At 47.8% G+C, this 18,768-nt stretch overlaps 1 protein-coding gene across 4 annotated transcripts in view; it reads left to right on the forward strand.

The window, feature by feature from the left end:
* EYA3 (EYA transcriptional coactivator and phosphatase 3) overlaps positions 1-18,493 on the forward strand; it is a 119,787-nt gene extending 101,294 nt beyond the window's left edge. For 3 of the 4 annotated variants that reach the window (XM_020983291.2, XM_020983292.2, XM_020983293.2), the window contains 7 exons: positions 18-107; positions 1,190-1,248; positions 2,254-2,414; positions 6,375-6,489; positions 8,347-8,468; positions 13,201-13,301; positions 15,178-18,493. In XM_020983291.2, coding sequence (XP_020838950.1) covers positions 18-107; positions 1,190-1,248; positions 2,254-2,414; positions 6,375-6,489; positions 8,347-8,468; positions 13,201-13,301; positions 15,178-15,258 — 729 coding nt within the window. In that variant the 3' untranslated portion in view covers positions 15,259-18,493. Of the gene's footprint in view, positions 1-17; positions 108-1,189; positions 1,249-2,253; positions 2,415-6,374; positions 6,490-7,304; positions 8,469-13,200; positions 13,302-15,177 lie in introns of those variants that run through there. The other variant, XM_020983295.2, reaches the window with a different exon arrangement.
* The last annotated feature ends 275 nt before the right edge of the window (positions 18,494-18,768 follow it).

The following is an 18,768-nucleotide window of genomic DNA, read 5'->3' on the forward strand; positions in this document are numbered from 1 at the left end:
ATCTTCTTGTCTTGTAGGACCCAACAGTTGTGATTGGCTCAGGTTTAACTATGGAAGAGATGATCTTTGAGGTGGCTGACACACATCTCTTTTTCAATGACTTGGAGGTATGTTGGGAATATTAACCATCACCTAAGCATTTTTAAATCCTCCCGAGGATAGGTCATACCAATGGATAGACATCGTCTGGATGAGAACAGCAGCTGCCAGTGGATGCTGAATGTGACGTGCTGATGGGAAGGAATGCTGGCCCATGGCCAGACAAGAGTCTTTGTCCAGCCTTTCCATTTGCCAGCCATGAGAGCCTGAGAACCTTGCTCAGTTTCTCCAAGCTTGAGTTTCTTTCTTTCTTTTTTTAGGCAATTGGGATTAAGTGACTTGCCCAGGGTCACACAGCTAGTGTCAAGTGTTTGGCCAGATTTGAACTCAGGTCCTCCTGACTTCAGGGCTGGTACTCTATCCACTGTGCCACCTAGCTGCCCCTAAGCTTGAGTTTCTTCAAGTCAGATACAAGGGTTGGACTTTGAGAGGGGACTTTTCTAGCACTTCTAAGACAGTCTAGCTAAATCATCCACCTTCATCATAATTATCATAAATAAAGATCTGTTCCATTCAGCAGTTAGGTTCAACAGACATTTATGAACAGCCTGTTAATGTGCAAAGTTCTGTGCCAGGTGCTATACGAAATATAAAGTAAGGGTATAGAGTCTGCCCTCCAGTTCCTTACAGTTGTCTAGTGGGATGAGGCATGTACTTAACTCTGGTGCAGAACACAGCATGTTCAGGCCATGGGAGAAGTAGAGAGTGCTAGGAGAACTCTAAGAAAGGAAGGGATTGTGACTTGAGGGGCACTCTGTCCTATGCCAGGCACAGGAATATTGGCAGGTGTGGCGGTCCATCTGTTTGGTGTCTCGGAAGGCATGTGGACGTATGTCAGTGCCTAGGGGAGTTCCAAGTAAGTGGCGCTTTACAAGGTCAAGGGAGGCTCTGAAAGAGAGCTGGGGGCAGCAGGCCTTAAGGGCAGAGGCAAGAGGTAGGAGGGCTGGGCAGTGCCTCTCACCCTGCCACATGGACTGCCACAGCTCACTCTGGCTCACCTGTTTCTGTACCTTTCCCAGTAACTCTGTTTCAGCTGATAGGAGTGTTGCCCCACTGGGCTAAGATACCATGTGGTTTGTTTTATTAACAGGAATGTGACCAAGTGCATGTGGAAGATGTGGCTTCTGATGACAATGGGCAGGACTTAAGGTAATAAAGAAACTACAGTTCTAATTCTTCTCTTTGGTTACAAATATTAAAAATCTCAGTCAGAAGAAAGTGTATTTTCACACTAGATAATCTTATCTGAACACAGCCAGCATAGTTCCCAGTTCCTGCTAACTTTGGTGAGGACTGCAAGTATTTTGGTGATGTCAGGAGCCTTGGGAAGAAAAAGACAAGAGTAGAGCTACAGTGAAGGTGAAATTACGGAGGCCCGGGTGGGGAAGCACCACCTCAGCTAGCCTGGGCCACACTTACGTTACTGCCTTATCCCACAGACTGTGACTCAGGTTCTGGGCCACACTGATGTCCTTCAGCATGGCTTTTTTACCTGCCTTGCAAAGGTCTCTAGAAAGAAACAGCACCCTTCTTGTGGTACTTTGTTCTGCTGTTTATCAGCCTTTGTTGGCAAAAAGTTCTCTGCCTCTTTCCTTCTGCTTGGTTCTGGTTGCTGTTGGATAAATAGTCAGGTGGTAGTTTTTTAGAGTACTTCATAGAAGAAATAGTTTCCTCTTTAACATTCCCTCCTCTAGGCGAACTTTTTTCTGGCTTTAGATTTCCTTTCCCAAATCTCATTTATTTACTTTTTATAGGACTACAAATTCCTTTTATGGTTGTTTAAGTAATGCATCTGTAAGCCCCTTCAGTTTCTCTGTGTCCCTTTTCTACACGTAACATCATCGAATCCAATAACCCAACAAAAAGAAGCACAGTTAGTTTGGCATAACCTGTCCTGATGAAACTCTGCTGGCTCTTGGTGATCCCTGCCTCCCTTTAATAAGACATTGTAGAATTTTCCAGGAATCAGAGTCAAGGTCATTGGCCTATTATAAAGAGCAGACTCTGGTTTGTTCCTTTAGACCATGGTAAAAAATTCATTGAACCTTTAAACCTAGTAGTACAATGCCAAGAAAGGCTAGAGACCCCAGGGAGTAGAATCACCCGGTGTCCAGTTGGGAAGGAGTTTAATCTCCCATGTCTTCTGCGGTACAGCAACTACAGTTTCTCAACGGATGGCTTCAGCGGCGCAGGAGGCAGCGCGAGTCATGGCTCCACTGTGGGTGTGCAGGGGGGAGTAGACTGGATGAGGAAGCTGGCTTTCCGCTATCGCAAAGTGAGAGAAATCTATGACAAACACAAAAGCAACGTGGGCGGTGAGTGTGCAGGCTAGCCTGACTTCCTATTTTGCCTGTCCGTTTTTCCTCTTTTGTCATCTAAAAAGCCTGACTACTAAATGGCATTTCCTTGTTTGCAAAAGAAACTGTTTTTCCTTTTTTTAAGAAGCTACTTAACTGTGTATCTGTGATATGAATAGATCCTCTGGAAAGCATTCCTCTTAGTTGACATTTTTCGTTTTGAACTCTTAGTATGGCCAGAATTTATTGCCATCACAAATGCTTTAAAAGTTCTTTTGAATTCTTATGGCTATTATAGCTTTTGTGAATGACATTTGTAGCTATCTTGTTCAAAATATTATCGGAATCTTGGAAATGAAATATTGGTGATTTTTGCAGTAGGATTATAGAGGCTTCTGGTCCCTTGGTTCCTGGGTTTTCATTTTCTGAGTGTGCCCCCCTGCAACTGAGACTGTCTAGATGTTTTCTGCATATATTTCAGTAACCTTTTCACTTCACGGGCATAAATCTGCAGGTTCCACAACTGGCCTTTGAAAAAGAGGCTTCATGTCAGTAGTAGTACAGCCTGTTGTGCCAGTGCCAGTCCTCTGCTTCTGATTCACTGTGTGACCTTGGGCAAATTACTTCCCTCCTTAAGACATCAGCTCAGTCCTTTGTAAAACGAGTGTCCAGTTGGATTCACTCATTCAGCAAGCATTATGCTGAGGACGATACGAGGATAAATGAGATCTCACCCTGTCCGGCCTGGTAGGTGTGATAAGATATGCATCCAGATAAATATAATAAAAATTAGAGTATAATTTCATATGAGAAATATGTCATGCTGGGAAGTCAGATGAAGATCTTGAGGAGAGAGAAGAGAATTTAGGGATGGCATCTTGGAGGACGTAGCATTTTACCTGTATTTTAAATCAGTCAGTAAGCGTTAAGCACCTACTGTGTGCCAGGCACTGTACTAATAATAAGTGCTGGGGATACAGTGAAAGGAAAAAGACAGTGCCTGCCCTCAAGGAGCCACAGTCTTACGAGGGAGCAACATGCGAACTTTACACAAAGAAGATGGATATGGGAGAAGGCGCCAAGACTAACGTGGAGGAGGCAAGGCTTCTTGTACGAGGTGGGATTTTAGCTGAGACTTGAAGGAAGCAGGGAGGTAGAGGTGGGGAGGAGGGAGTATGCTCCAGGGTATGGGGAAACAGCCATAGAAAACGCCCCGAGTCAGGAGAGGGAGAGTGAGGAGGCTGGTGTCCTGGGGTCCTAGAGGACATGCAGGGTGGACAGGGGCTTGGAACAGAGCCTGGGGGACTTTGGTCCTGGAGGCCATAGGGAACCACTAGAAATGTCAGTCATCTCTGCCCTCTAAAATTCCCGCTTCCTTTTTCCACTCAGCTTTAGAAGGTACATTCTGCCTCCTCAGACAGACACCCTTTCCGTGGAGCTGTAACAGAGCCTCTGGAGTCCTCTGGCTTATTGAGGAGGCTTGCAGTTCTGTAGCCACCCCATATCCCCTGTAATAAGTACACTACCTCTTGCATTAGTCAATTTATGTTAGGAAGTAGAGACCATGAAAGTTCATTCAGTTCAACAAATGTTTACCAGTTGCCTGACACTTGCAGACACTGGTCTAGGCATTGTACATTTAAAGACAAAAATGAAACAGTTCTACTTAGTTAATAAGTATTTATTAAGCTCTTGCTATGTGCCAGGCACTATGCCAAGCACTGGAGATACAAATACAAGTTTAAAAAAAAAAACATCTCTGCCCTCAAGAAGCTTACAATTTAGTGGGGAAAGATAAGACACCAAAGGAGGCTATAAAGGGGAAGGGGGGGGGTGGAGTTAGCAGCATCAAGGCATGATGGAGAAGTCCAAAGCAGAGGAGCTGGTGGGCATATATTCAGCCAAAGGGACACAAAGAATAAGCTAAGTAAATGCAAAGTGCTTTAAGGAGGGAGATAAGGACTAGGAGGGATCAGAGAGAAGGCTTTTTGGAGGGACTAGAGCCTGAGCGGACCTTTATAGATAGACCTGGAGTCTAAGAGGGGCTGCTAAGGAGGGAACTCATTCCAGGCATAGGAAACTGCCCTTGCAAATGCACAGAGTTGCTAGATAGCATATGAGCCAAGAAATAGGTGGTAATCCAGTTTGGTCTAAGCATGGAAATAATAAACCTGAAAGGGAAGGTGGAGCCTGGCTGAGGAGCCTGTATTTTATCCTTGAGGCAGTGAAGAACCACTGAATATTATTGAGCAAGGAACTGATATGGTCTGACCTGTGGCCTGTGAAGGTTGGGAGCAGGGAAACCAACAAGGAGGCAAAGAAGAATGGTGGCTGTATTGGTGGAAAGAAGGTGAGGGAAAGGAAAGAATTGAGGTTAACTCCAAGTTTATGAACCTGGTGACTGGCAAAATGGTGGATCCTCTCAGCAAAAATAGAAAATTACCAAGGATGGGCAGATTTAGATAGGGGACATCATCATTTTTGTTTTGGGCTTTATTTTGAGTTGTCAGCTGGTTGGTTGTCTGGGAAAAAACACCTAGCAGGCAGTTAATAATGCAAGAATGAAATTCATGGGAGAGATGATGAGTAGATGTATAGATTTGGTAGTCATTGATATGGAAGTTATGATTGAATTCTTGAGAGCTGATGAGATCACAAAGAGTGAGTTTAGTACTTGGAGCACACCCATAGATAATGGGTGAAATATTGGTCTAACAAAAGAGAATAAGAAAGATAATGGTCTAGTAGATAAGAGGAGTGCACCCCGTGAGGGCAGTGTTTCAATAAAGCCAACAAAGAAGAAAACCTCACACACAGAGAGGTCAGCAGTAGCATGAGTGCATAGTGAGTAAAAAACAAGGTCCACCCTAATGACTTTAGTGATGATACCTACATATTATGATTCAGAGAGCCTGGGAAAAGCCCTTTTGTCCATAACAATCTTGCACATAGGTACCAAAGAATCTGAAATTGTACTATTAATTCTGCTGAGGTTGTAACCACTCTTTTCTCATTTAGCCCTTTGAAAATGCAAACCCTCCACACCCACATTTCCTGCCCCATCAGAAAAGCCAAGGACAGCTCAGGAGGACTGGGTGCCAGGGCAAGGTTGGGGAGACTGAAAAAATATTGAAAGATTTCAGGAAGTGGAAGATCAAATGGGGCTTGAGTGTGAGAAAGAGGGGCTTCACTGCTGGAGATTATTCAGACTCTGAAAAATAGTATATTCATAGTGTTACAGCCAACAGAACCACAACCATCTGAAGTGAAAAGCCCTCAGAACATAGACACATTATGAAAACACAGTGTTTCACAGACCAGGAAGCTGAGGCCCAGGGTCATGTGAGTTAATGGCGGAGCTGGGACTAGAGCTAGGTTTTTGTCCCCTCCTACCCCCTTTGATCTCTGCTGGGTATCGCCGTTCATACAGGAACCCATTTCAAGAATTCCCTTCTGAATTTAGCACAAAGAAAAATGAACTTTGTAGATAAACTTCAGTGCTTCCTCATAAAGAACACCCCATCCCTGTCCCCCTACATCTAACCTATTTCCCTCTTTTCTTGAGCTACTGCAAACCTGAGAGGTCACTGTATTTCCCAAGTGTTCCTTCCTGTCTGTTCTGCAATAGTGCCTAAAAACATCTCCTCAGATGGTCTGTTTAATGCTTAAATGTATTTCTTCATATGCTGTGTCTGTCTGTAACCACCTGTGTCCTTCTGGAAATAGGCAAGCCTGATCAAAAGAACTGCGTTAACTTGGGTTGAGTTGAATGCTTAGACTGAGTACCTGAGTTGAAGTGCCCTGATGTCGATGGTTGTGTTTGGTTTCACTTGGGTGCTCGGCTTCCCCTCCCCTGGGCAGCATCCAAGAAGAGAGACAGGGGCATTCCCCAGGACCACCCTAGTTTGGAGGGAGTCCTTTCCCCTTATACCAAGACATGATGTCAGGAGTTAGCTTTGTCTGGTTGTGTCTCCAAAGGTCTTCTCAGTCCCCAGAGAAAGGAAGCACTTCAGAGACTAAGAGCAGAAATTGAAGTCTTAACTGATTCCTGGCTGGGAACGGCACTAAAGTCTTTACTTCTCATCCAGTCCAGGTACGGAATTGATCTTTACAGGCTAATGGTCTCAAAGCAGAGCTCTTCCACCCTTGCTCAGGTGGGCGGGAGAGGGGAAAGAAGAGAGAGGTCTGCGAGCACTGGAGGTGTGGGGGACAGCTTCCTAGAGGATGTGGACCCTGACGTGGGCTCACCTGGGAGGAGGCATTGGGTTTGAAGACGCAAAGCTGGGGTTGGGGTGGGACAGGGGGCTGTCATTTCTTATTCTGACGTATCTTAGAAGCTGGTATATGGAAGGAAACTCGTTAATCCTGAGTCACAACATGTGACAACACTGTGTCCATCCATACCCAAGCTAGTGCTTTGGTGATTTATTAAATATAGGGGGATTGTCACCAACTTCATAGACACACGAGAATCCACACTCATGCCCTGGCCTCGTTCTGCCACCTCTGATCTCTGTCCCAGAACGTTCACTCAAGGCACAGGCCCAGCAACCCCAGCCTTGCAATCAGATCAAGTGTGATCCCAGTTGGAGCGCCTCCCCCACACTCCTCTCCTGTCAAAGGAACTTTCATAATGGGTCACTCTGTGTTTTAAATTTACCAAGTATTAATCGTGTTTGATGCCCAGCTGTAGCACCACGGAGGATACGGTGGTGTGTGCATGCCCTGTAGACTCCCTGCCTTCATGTGTTTTGTAATCTTAATTGGGCAGCCAAGCTTCCCTCCACATCAAACAGTTAGAACAGTCTTTCAGTAGCAATGGTGATAATTGCTCCTAGTCATAGATATGTTTCCTCAGAACAGCTCTGCAAGGTGGGTAATGAAGATACTTTTATCCTCACTTTTCAGAAGAGGCTGCTAAGGCTCACACAAAAGTAAGTTCTGGAGCCAAACCTTAGTGATCCTGACCCTTACCTAGAGTGCTCTTTCCAATCTACATGCTGCCTTGACTCTCCAAGTTCAGAAGGGAGCGTCATCACTCCAGGAGTTCACGTGGTAAAAAGAAAAAATGTTAGTGGGCACTCAGCCCTACCTGAGCCAGCTGCTGCATTAACAGTCCTTGAGAAGGATGGAGACCACGGTCCTCTGCACTGCTCAGGCCACATCTGCAGCATAGTGTCCGGTTAGATCTAAAATGTGCCCAGCACATCTGGGGAGGGACATGTCTAAGCTCAGGTGTGTCGAGGAGGCCAGGAGAGGGAGGGACTGAAGAGAAGTGTACCATACAAGGGTCAGTTGGAAGACCTGAAGATGTTCCTTCTGGAGAAGAGAAGATTCAGGGGGAGAGAATGAAGAGCTTCAGAGAAGAGGGATTAGACTTGTTTTTCTTTGGCCCAGGAGAGAGAGCTGAAGTTAAAAAGAGTCAGGCTTGGGATCAGTATTAAGGAACAGGTCTCTGTACTTGGGATGAGCAGCCTCAGTGCAGCAGATAGTGAGCTCCCTGTCACGGTGCTCCATGCTTAAGTAGAGGCTGAGGGACTATGCATCAGGGATGTCTTATGTGCTGTGGTAGAGTGACAGGCTCGATGTCAGTGCTTCTGGCTTGAAATCCTAGCTTCACCATTCACTGCGTAACCCTGGGTAAGTCAGTTACTTTCTCCGAGACTTCTCTCATCTGTAAAATGGCTTACCTACCTCATGGTTTCATGAGGAAAGCACTTTATAAACTTCAAAGCAATATGGAAATGTATGTTGGTATTATCTTGATGGCGTTGTAGAGGGGATTCATGCTTGAGGGGCGAGATGGGCTGACGTTCTCCAGCTCTAGGAGTTTTTTAGCCTGTTAGACTTGAATTACAGCCTGGTTTTCCTTATGTCACCAGCTGTTGCCATGACCTTGATGAAGCCATGCATTAAGGTTTTGACTTGAATTTTCTCTACCTTTCTCCAGAAAGAATTGTGTGAATGTCTTGATCACCACCACACAGCTGGTACCTGCTCTGGCCAAGGTCCTCCTGTATGGCCTGGGAGAAGTGTTCCCCATCGAGAACATCTACAGTGCTACTAAAATAGGTACTGCGTGCTTCTGTTGTGCTCCTCCGGCCCAGACATTGGGAAAGGCATTCCCCAGCTTGTCCCCGCTCCCCATGGGCTTAGTAACCTAGCGTTTGAAAGAAAGCACTTTCCAGCAGCAGCTGAGGGCTTGGCTTTGTGCCTCCTTTGGAATCTCAGTTTACAGCATGCACTGCTTTTAGTGGCGTTTTTAGGAAACCTGCGTGCCTGTGTATGTAACGAGAGCAGCACTGTGTGTACTAGAAGACCCTGAACTCTGAGCCAGGAGAGTCTGGCTTTGAATCCCATATCTGGCACTTAGTAGCTGTGTAACCAGGGACAAATCACTTCATTTTTCTTTGCCTCAGTTTCCACATCTGTTCAGTGAGTTTACTGATGCAATTAGTGTCCCTCTCTTTTTTTGGGGGGGGTCAGGCAATGGGGTTAAGTGACTTGCCCAGGGTCACACAGTGTTATGTGTCTGAGGCCGGATTTGAACCCAGGTCCTCCTGAATCCAGGGCCAGTGCTCTATCCACTGCACCACCTAGCTGCCCCTAATTAGTGATCCTCTTGCAGGGCTATTGCAAGACTTTAAGGAGATGATATGAAGAAAGCACTTAACATAGTACAGTAGGGGTGTGCCTAGTTGCACTTCCTGCCTATGCGACCTTGGGCAGAACACCTGACCTGTCTGGTCCGAGTTTTCTAGTCTGTAAAATGAGGGAGTTGGACCAGACAGCGTCCATGGTCAGATGACTTTTGAGTACTGCCTAAGGTTTCACTGTTGTTGTCAGTAACTGACTGCCAAGACAAAGGAGACAATCTGTCAGCACTGTCGGTGCCTCTGAATCGTCACTGAATTGGAGTTCCCAGGTCTGCCCACGTTGTTTTCCTTTAGGGCACCGTAATCAGTCTAAGTTGTCTTCCTTCCTTGGACCTGCATCAGTTCATACATGTCTTCCCGCGTTTCTCCGAATTCTCTGTACTAGTGATTTCCGCTATACTCATATACCAAGTAAATGACAACTGGTGAGCCCCTGTCTTTGCTCCATCCTAAATCTTTCCTCTTTCTCGTTAGCATTTGACTCTGCTGACCATCTTTCCTATTGATCTGACTGACCATTCCTTTTCAGCCTCCTTCCTTGCATTATCCACAATATATCACACCCCAAACATTCCCCTGACACTGTCTTGGATCCTTTTCTATGTAGTTTCTCTTGTGGGTTTAGTTATCATTTCTATACAGGTTCTGTAGCAGGCCTGTACATTTAGCCTTGGGGCAGCTAGATGGCGCCGTAGTGCACAGATGCCAGGCCTAGAGACAGAAAGCTCTGAATTCAAATGTGACTCATGCTTACTTAGCTGCGTGATCCTGGGTAAATCACTTAACTCTGTTGCCTCAGTTTCCTTATCTTTAAAATAAGCTAGAGAAGGAAATGGCAAACCATTCCAGTATTGCCAAGAAAACCCCCAAATAGGGTCATGAAGAGTGAGACACGATTGAAAACAACTGAGCAGCAAAATATTTAGCCCTAGTCTGTGTCCTGAGCTTCAGACCTACATCACCAATTACCACTACCAACTGGATGTCGTAGAGGCCTCTCAAACTCATGTCAAAAACAGAACTCGTTATATTTACTTATTTTTTTTTAAGCACAGAGACTTTTTAATTATTTTTTTTTAATTTCCAAATTCTCTCCCTCCCCCACCTCTTGAGAAAGGAAGAAAAACAATACCCATTACAAATATATAGAGATATGCAAAACATTCCCACGTTAGTCATGTTCCCAAGCAAGAAAAAGAAAGAGGAACAAATGTGTCCCCATTTGCTCTCTGAATCCATCCATTTTCTCTGTGGAGGTGGATAGCAGGTTTCATCACGAGTCTTTTGGAGTTGTGGTGGGTCATCGTGTTGATCGGGAACTCATCATATTTACCCTCAAATCCGTTCCCTCGTCAGCTTCCCTTAGGTCAGCCCAGTGTGGCTAGAAGACAAATGGCCTCAGAGGAAGTGATGTGAAAATAAGCTGGAACCAGACAGACTGGCAGTCCTTCCATGCAAGGTTAAGGAGGATTCATTTCATTTTAGAGGCAGGGACAAGCCCACCAATGGTCTTTGAACTCGGAGGGTTGTGGTCAGGTCAGGTTTCTATTTGAGGATGGTTATTTTGATACTGTGTGGAGGATAGATTAGAAAGGGAAGAGACCTAGACTCCAGGTTTGGAAATCTCGAAGCTAATTGGGACTGACCATTGAGTCCCATGGCGATGCTTTGGGTTACCAGAAGGCAGGTACACCAGATAGCATTAGCCTTTAGGATGACATTGAGCTGCCTCATAAGGTATTGAAGACATTTAGGCGGTGATCAGACAGCCACTTGTCAAGGATGTGGAGGCCTGGGCTAGATAAACTTCTGAGATGATATGATATTCACTTGATAAGTATTTGCCCTCAAAATGGTGAATTGCACAGAGTCTGATTAGGATTCCTAATTTGCAGCATCATTTTAAAATTTTCTTTAACATTAACAAACATAATCACTTCAGTATTTTTTTAAAGAGCTAAAGAGGCTTGTATATGAAACTGAAAACGTCTTTGACTTCAACTTGTTTGTTTTTTTGTTATGTTTTGTTTTTTTGGTGGGGCAGTCAGGGTTAAGTGACTTGCCTAGGGTCACACAGCTAGTAAATGTCAAATGTCTGGTCTGAGGCCATATTTGAACTCAGGTCCTCCTGACTCCAGGCCCAGTGCTCTATCCACTGCGCCATCTAGCCGCCCCTTTCATCTTGTTTTTTAAGGACCTGTTAAATTGAGCACAGTAGGACAGCCCTGTCCAGCTTTTCTGTTTCCTTCTGAGGTTTTCTGGCACTATGATTATGGTTTATTGTGATTCTTGCATTCTGGGTGATCTGAATTGAACAGTGGCTTGATTTAGGTTAGAGGATGTGGGAGAGGGGAAGGGAGAATCCATTAGACACCAGAACCTGGGCTCTGGCCAGTAGAGCTGCTTTGCTGTTGTGGAAATGGAGTGATTCACACCATCATCCACAGACCACTCTTCTTCCTCACCCCCCACCCCTTTGTGAAGCCTTCCAGATGAGGAAACAGGCCAAGAAGAGAAAAAGGACCAGGTCACTTAAATTCAACAGGCACTTATTAAGTAGCTGATGCTTTGTAAAGGGCACAGTTAGAGACAGTAACAAGTCAGGAGCCAGCTGATTGGGTTGAGCAGCCAGAAAGCTTGGAGCAGTTAATGAATTCGAGCCCTGGGTCCAGGGTGGGGTGAGTCAGGTGCAGTGGGTATTGGGCAGTAAGGCCTGGGAGATAGGAAGGAAGGATGATCAGAGCAGCTGAGGAAGGGGGCGCTGGAGGAAGAAATTTCTCTTTTTCATTTATATTTATATTTTGTAGAGTAGAAAAAGCATCAGACTAAGAGTCAGGCGGCCTGCGTTCTAATCTTGCTTCTGCTATTGACCTGCACCAGGTCACTTCCCCCTCAGCCTCAGCTTCTACTATGAAATGAGCAGTTTGGTCTGTAGATTTTCTCTCTGGTTCCTTCCAGCTATGATTCCCTAGGATCTTTAAAGCCTTTATTTTCCATTGGGTGTTTAGAGAATAAAGCCTAACTCAGATAGCATATCTGGTGTTTATGTTTTAAATTTCAGGATGAAAACAAAGACCAGTTGGGGGGGGTAGGACACTGCAGGAGACAGTGGTGTTGGGGGGGGGTGTACAAACAGCTGGGTTTCTCAGATTGAGTTCAGCAAGCATTTATGAAGTAAGTACCTACGAGGTGTGTGACACTGTGCTGAGGCACTGGAGTGATACAGATAGTCACGTTCAGTACAGAAGCTCAAGGTAGTGTCAGTTGTGTTGAGGAGATTAGCAGAGACCTCCTGTCTGAGGCATGGCCTGAGCTGAGCCTTAAAGAGATTGGACGGCTCCAGAGATGGGGCAAACAAGGCGGACGGCCTACCCGGAAAGCTACCTTGACTGCCTCCATTACCTGGGATGAGTTTTGGTAATGCAGTACTTGCTCTTATACCTCAGCACGTGAAAGTGAGGCAGTGCCGTTGGGAAATGGGACGCTTCCCTAGCTGGCTGGTGTGCTTCCTTGGGGCAGGGCCAGGGCCCCAGCGCTGACGGGACCCACCTCCTCCTGGGCACACTGGCTGAGGCAAAGCAGGACTGGCAAAATCTCCCTTCTACCCCATTATCCCGCATGCTGCCTGCCTACCCCCAGCATAGTAGCCTTGGTACTGACTTAAACAGAGAAGCTAATCCCTCCTCCGTGAGTGGAAAGGAGGTGCCGCCTGAAAGGGGATCCTGCAAAGGACAATGGGAAAACCTAAAGGTAGATGGGTGAGGTGTGGGGGTCAGGCCCAGGGCTAATTTGGGGAGCTCAGGCATGACATGTAGGCAACTATCAGCTTAGGCACAAAGCCAGCTGTCACCAAGAGAATGACAGGGACATCTGTTGTGTCAGGAGGTCATACGTTTAGAAATTGTTTTCCATCAAGCTGATGAAACATCCTTCCTTACCCCTGCACCCCACCAGTCCTGGGACCTGAGCGAGGCCCGATAAGTAGGGTAGAAGCCTTGGCTCCGGGGCCTAGGATTTTTACTCTAGGGAGATGTGTGGCAATAGGAAGCCCAAGAGGAAGTTTGGCTCAGCTGGGTTATGGAATGTCCTTCTCCTGGCCACAGAAATTAGAAACAGAAGTCCCACCCTAAGATATCCTTTCCCCACAGGTAAGGAGAGCTGCTTTGAGAGAATTGTGTCTCGATTTGGCAAGAAAGTGACATATGTAGTGATCGGAGATGGACGGGATGAGGAAATTGCAGCCAAACAGGTAATGTCAGGAGAGAAAACAAATTCTCACATGTGAGAAAGTGGCATGTGAGCCACTGGGGCCCTGGAAAAGCCCTGCAGCCCCCATCACCCCCTGACCCAGGCCTGGCTGCCAACAACAGGGGATTCACTCCCAGGCTGCTCTGAGGCCCTGGGAGGGGACGAGGGAAGGGCCTCTCTGGTTCCCTTCCTCCGTTCTTCACCTCCCTGGCATACAGGTAAGGCTCCAAGAGGAGAGAGGGCACCTCTGCCCCTCATTCCTGCCAGCCACGGGCTAAGGCACGTCATCGCCTCCATGCCCTCTCCTTGCCCTTCTCTGCCAGAGAAGGATCCTCCTACTTCCTCCTCATGGTTTTCCCATGAGAAGGAGAACGTGTATTAAACTATGGAAAGTGAATAAAGGTTTCTGTTCCCTTCCCCCTTTTCCCCTGCCTGGTGCAGTCTGCTGCCCTCCTGATGAGCATCATTAGTGTCCTGAGCAGCAGCGGCAGGCAGAATGTCTTTTTCCCCATCCTTGCCCTTTCTCCATCTGTTTGTCCTCATTACTGCTTCTCTGGCCCTTTGGGCCTTGTGACTGTACAGGATGTGGGCTTCCCTAAAAAGAAAAAGATCCCAGTAGCAGTGGTGCTTTGTGTGCATCTAACACATTATCCCTTTCAGGCTGCACTCGATGCGAGTCAGGCCTGAGGTGAGTAAGGCAGAGGTCGTCTTCTCTGACAGAAGCTGGGGAGGGGGGTGAGAATACAGGGGGTGCTGTGGGTTCAAATTCCAGGTGATCTGGGGCAAGTCCCTTAACCTTCCCAGGCCTCAGCTATAAAGTGTGCATTAGGATATGGAGTATGAGGGAGGGAGTGCCCAGAATTAGAAAAGGATGACCAGGAACGCCCTGTTTCCTAGAAGGAGCCACGTTCTTGTGAGTGCAAGAAGCTGTCAGGGAGGGGATTTAAAGGTTCTTAGGTTCTCTGATGACTCAGCAGATCGGGATGGCGAAAGCTCTGAATGCAGGCCCTGAGGAGAGCCAGGCCTAAAGCCTCACCAGGGGTCCAAGCTGGGGGGCTTGGCCTCTGCGGGCAGGGGCGGGGTGGCACAAGCCTAGAAGGCCGCCTCTGCTGGTTCTGACAATTACCGTTATCCACCAGTGAGGAAGCTGCCCAAGCAGATGCTGGACAACTCTTGTCTGGGGATGGTGTGAAGCCCGTTAATGGGGTGGTGCTACTCTTCTTTCCCCCTCTATATTACCAGCCCTGCCCCACAAAAGCCTTCCTGCTTTTCCAAAATAAATGAAGGACAATGTGTGAATTTCAGACAATCTCATAGCAAAATAAAGTGTTACAGAACAAAAAAGATTTCTTAGCCTTACTGCTTTCCCACAGTCTCAGTCTAAATTGTTAATTATTTTTTTCAATCTGTGAAAATCCACCTCTTTCTCCTCCCTCCCCCCAAATTAGAAAGAAAAACAAAGCTTCTCTTATAAACCTGTATAGGAAACCAAAACAAAGCCCCGGATTGGCTCTGTCCCCCAGAATTGTTTCAGTCTGCATCCTGAATCTCTCCCCTCTGCCAGGGACATCCAGGAATCAGGACCAGAAAGGACTTTGGAGATCATCTCATTTGCAACCTCCTCATTTTACAGAGGACAAAAGGGCCCAGAAAACTTTCTCCCCCTTCCATCCTTCTAGATTGTCTGACTTGCCCTGTGTCCTTAATGAGGGTAGCTTGGTTATGGGTCTGATCTGCTAAAAACCAGGCCAGAGAGGCCAAAAGCACCATTGCCTGTGGTCCAAGCCTGGCGGTGGAAGGTGGCCTGAGCGACGAGGCACCTGGCAGGCGGCTCGTGGAGGGGCCGTGACTAACCTGGCATCCCCCATCTCTTTCAGCACAACATGCCTTTCTGGCGGATCACAAACCACGGAGACCTTGTGTCACTCCACCAAGCTCTGGAACTGGATTTCCTGTAAGGATGGGAGCTGAGGTGCCAGCCCCAGGAGCCCTTCTCCCTCCCCACAGTGGCTCCTCTCTCCTTGGGAAAGATGTGAGCCCAGCCGAGCCCAGAGCAGGAAGGGACAGTTTGTTTTCTCCACGAGGGGGATCCATCCCAGGGCAGAGCCTGGTGCAGAAGCAGGAGGCGGATGGAGAGGACGGCAGTCTCACCTTAGCTACAGTGATTTCATTCTTCTCTTTTTGTTTTCTTTTTAAAAAGAAAAAAAATCCCTGAGGCAGAGTTGTGCTCCAGTGTAGTGTGTGATGGGAAAACACAGTGCTATGAACTTAGTGGTCACTAGGTTAGAAGCAGTAAGCTCTTGTGACATCTCTGTCCTTTATAGTCTGTTTAGCTATTGAATTTATTCCCGGTGAATGGATGTGTTCTTTTTATAGTTCGGGCTCTGGTCTCTGAAGCAGATTTTCTCTTTGTCCCTTCTTCATTAAGCCAAAAGTTGGGGGGCAGAAGGGTAGATTTTCTTGGAAAATCTGAATGAATGGTCTCTGATCTCCATTACCCATGCCAGTAGCTTCTCCTTAGCTCCTTCCTGTTCTCCACCCTTGAGGTTGGTGGCCCCGACCTCCCTCCCCATCCCCCCCAAGGTGTTCTGAAGCATCTCTCATTTGGGCCTGCCCCCTCCTACTGAGGTCATGGCTTCACTGCTTTGTGAGCCCAGTGCAGGAGCTGGCCCTTAAGGAGATACATCAGGGGCACCCAGGCCTGTGCACTAAAAAGCACCCCCACAAGTGACCTTCTGTCATTGTGACATCTGTTCTAAAAAATGTCCTCTGTCCCCTGTGCCTCCCTTGCCAAACGCGGGTAGAGTAGCCCTGGATTCTTACCCCGCCACTCCCAGGGTGTTTGCCCAACACTCAGATCTCCCAGGCATCTCAGTGGCTGAGCCAGGCCAGAGAAACCAAAGAGAAGGCCCTGTGCCTCTTTGCACGTTCCCCGTCTCTGTGGTGTCCTGATGCCCGCTCCTTTTCTCCCAGGCCCCCAAGCCTCGTCCCTTGTAGCCAGGCCACCAACCTCAGGCTAGGCCCACACTTCCAGGGCAACCCTGTCTGCGTGACCTACAGTGAACAGCTGGGGGGGACACAGCCCAGGCTCCTTTCCCTGTGTAGATGATGCTGCTGGGCCCTTGAACCTGAGGCAAGGACTTGGGCTTTCTCCAGTCGGCCCTGACTCGCATGGGCTAGTCTTTGCTTCCTGCGGCTGAGCTTGTGGATCCCAGGCATGGCTGGTAGACTTGCAGCCATCGGAGCTGTCGATGCGACCTGATTTTCCATTGGCTCCCACTTTGAAACGGTATCTTTGGGGCTCCCTGTGCCATTCTGGAGACCCTGGAAAATGGCAGCCATGAGAGGAACATCTCTCGTGGGCAGCAGCCCATTCTGCCTCCTGAACTTCCCTAGCCTCAGCTGCCCTCAGCCTTGGCCTCTGGCTGGAGAGGAGACACAGCGAGGGCAGTCAGGAGGCTCTGCCTCTCTTCAGGGGGGCTGTAGTCTGCCGACCCAGAGGGAGGGACTGGGCCCTGCTTGAGGCCACCGAGCCATGTGGAGGAGCAAGAAGCAGACATGAGACCATCCCTCGGATCCTAACGCCCCGAGAAGCTGCTCCTTCCTCATCCCTTAGAACTGGCAGAAGCACGTCCTTCAGACGCACCTTCTTGACTTGCAGAGCAACATCAGGGAGATGAGTCTCCCTTCTCTCTGGTCCCAAGCTTCTCTCACACCTACCCCTGAGGATACTGTACCATAGGCTGGGCAAGAGCTGTAGAGGAATACACCCTCCAACTTTCCACTCACGTCAGCCCATAGAAAGTTCTCCACACCTGTGACCTAGGGAGCCTAGAACCCTGGTTTTTTGTTCATTTGTTTTTTTCCCCTCAGTACAGGGGCTGAATCCATTCCTGGCCAATAGCTGGGTACAGGTTGTTCTCAGATGAACTCTTAACTTTGTCAAGGGAGGAAGTTCTCTCAGGAGAAACACCCTGGAGGGCAACCAGGCTACTCTGGTCCCCTGGGCCCCCTACCCCCAAAGGGGAGGCCAGGAGGAATCTGCCTCCACTTTACCAGTTTGCAGTGTTCTGCCTACACAGCACATACTTCCCTTATCTCCAAGAATCTTTGGAATGGAGATGGCGATGTTGGGCTGGGCCTAGTAGGGATGGAGCTGAGGAATGTTATGAATCCTTTAGTTTCCAAGAAAATAGCCTAACGGAATATGCCTGAAACCCTTTGTATTTGAGACAGTCCCTCATGGAATTAGCCAAGTAATTGACACTTCCACCTGAGGATGGGTCCAAAAACTCCCCCTGGTGATCCGCAGCCACCAGGAGAGCCCCAGGGTCATAGGGCTTACCTTTCTAACGTAAAACTGACCGTGCCTTAGTGTCCCCACATCCAGAGCACTAACAGGGCCGTCTGTGTATCCATGAAACGGCCCCCAGGCTAGCCCAGAAGCCCACCTAGGGCTTCTACAATGTGGGTGTTTTCATGAGTTCGTTTTTTTCCTTCCTTCTCTGCTGAGGGATAGGTGTAGAGGCTATCTTTGCTCCAGGTACCATTTACTCAGGTTGGTGGCAGATTGCATTTGAATGGAAATATGGTGGCTATGGGGCTCTTCCCTGCCCCATCTACCACCAGCCAGAGTGACTGTGTGGCTGCTGCCAGTGCCTGGGGAGAGCTGCCAGGTAGAGACTGTGTGCATACGTGACCGTCCCCCTTGTGCAGGAGCCGTGACAGGCAGAAGGCCACAGCCAGCTCTGGGAGGGGCAGGCTCACCATGCAGAACTTCAAGCCCCTGAGACAGGTTTCCTTTCTCACCATTCCTTGTTTCATTATTCATTCAGAAGCTGAAGCAGGTCTCAAGCCACAGCAAAGAAATTCATGTCCTGACTGTGGGTGAGCTCAGTAGCAATGTTCCAGTCCTCCCTTTGCTCCCTCTCAGAAAGAAGACTGGAAAACAAACTTCTTGGCTAGTCCCTACTGCACTGACAGGAAGCATCCCCTTAAGGACTGAGTGAGTCTGCTCAAAACTGGATTTTTCCCTCTGGACTTTCGATGCCTCAAAGCAGAAATGAACATTGGATTTGGAATATTTATGTGACCGAGGGCATTCATGGCTGTAGATTCCTTGACCATAATGTTATATGTAATGGGAACTATCTTATAAACTTGAAAAAAATAAAGTTTTTATTTTCTATACAATTGGCTTCTGTCCCTTCTTCTAAAGGGACACTCAAGTGTAACGGTTGGGCTCAGCCAGGGCAGGAAAGAAGTCACTTTCCTCCGCCTCCTTCCCAGGTGCTGCCCAAGGAACGGGGAGTGGGCCCTGCCCTGACTGCTTGGATCATAAGATAAACTCCCCAGCACAACCTCACTCGGTCCGTAGGCAGCAGAGGACTGGCCACTAAGAACGTGGCATGTCTCCACCTGCCCTGAGCAAAGGCAGCAGGGTCAGAACAAAAAAATGAGACCTACAG

Source organism: Phascolarctos cinereus, unplaced genomic scaffold (assembly GCF_003287225.1).
Source record: "Phascolarctos cinereus isolate Bilbo 61053 unplaced genomic scaffold, phaCin_HiC Scaffold_726;HRSCAF=1367, whole genome shotgun sequence".
NCBI classification, from domain to species: Eukaryota; Metazoa; Chordata; class Mammalia; order Diprotodontia; family Phascolarctidae; genus Phascolarctos; species Phascolarctos cinereus.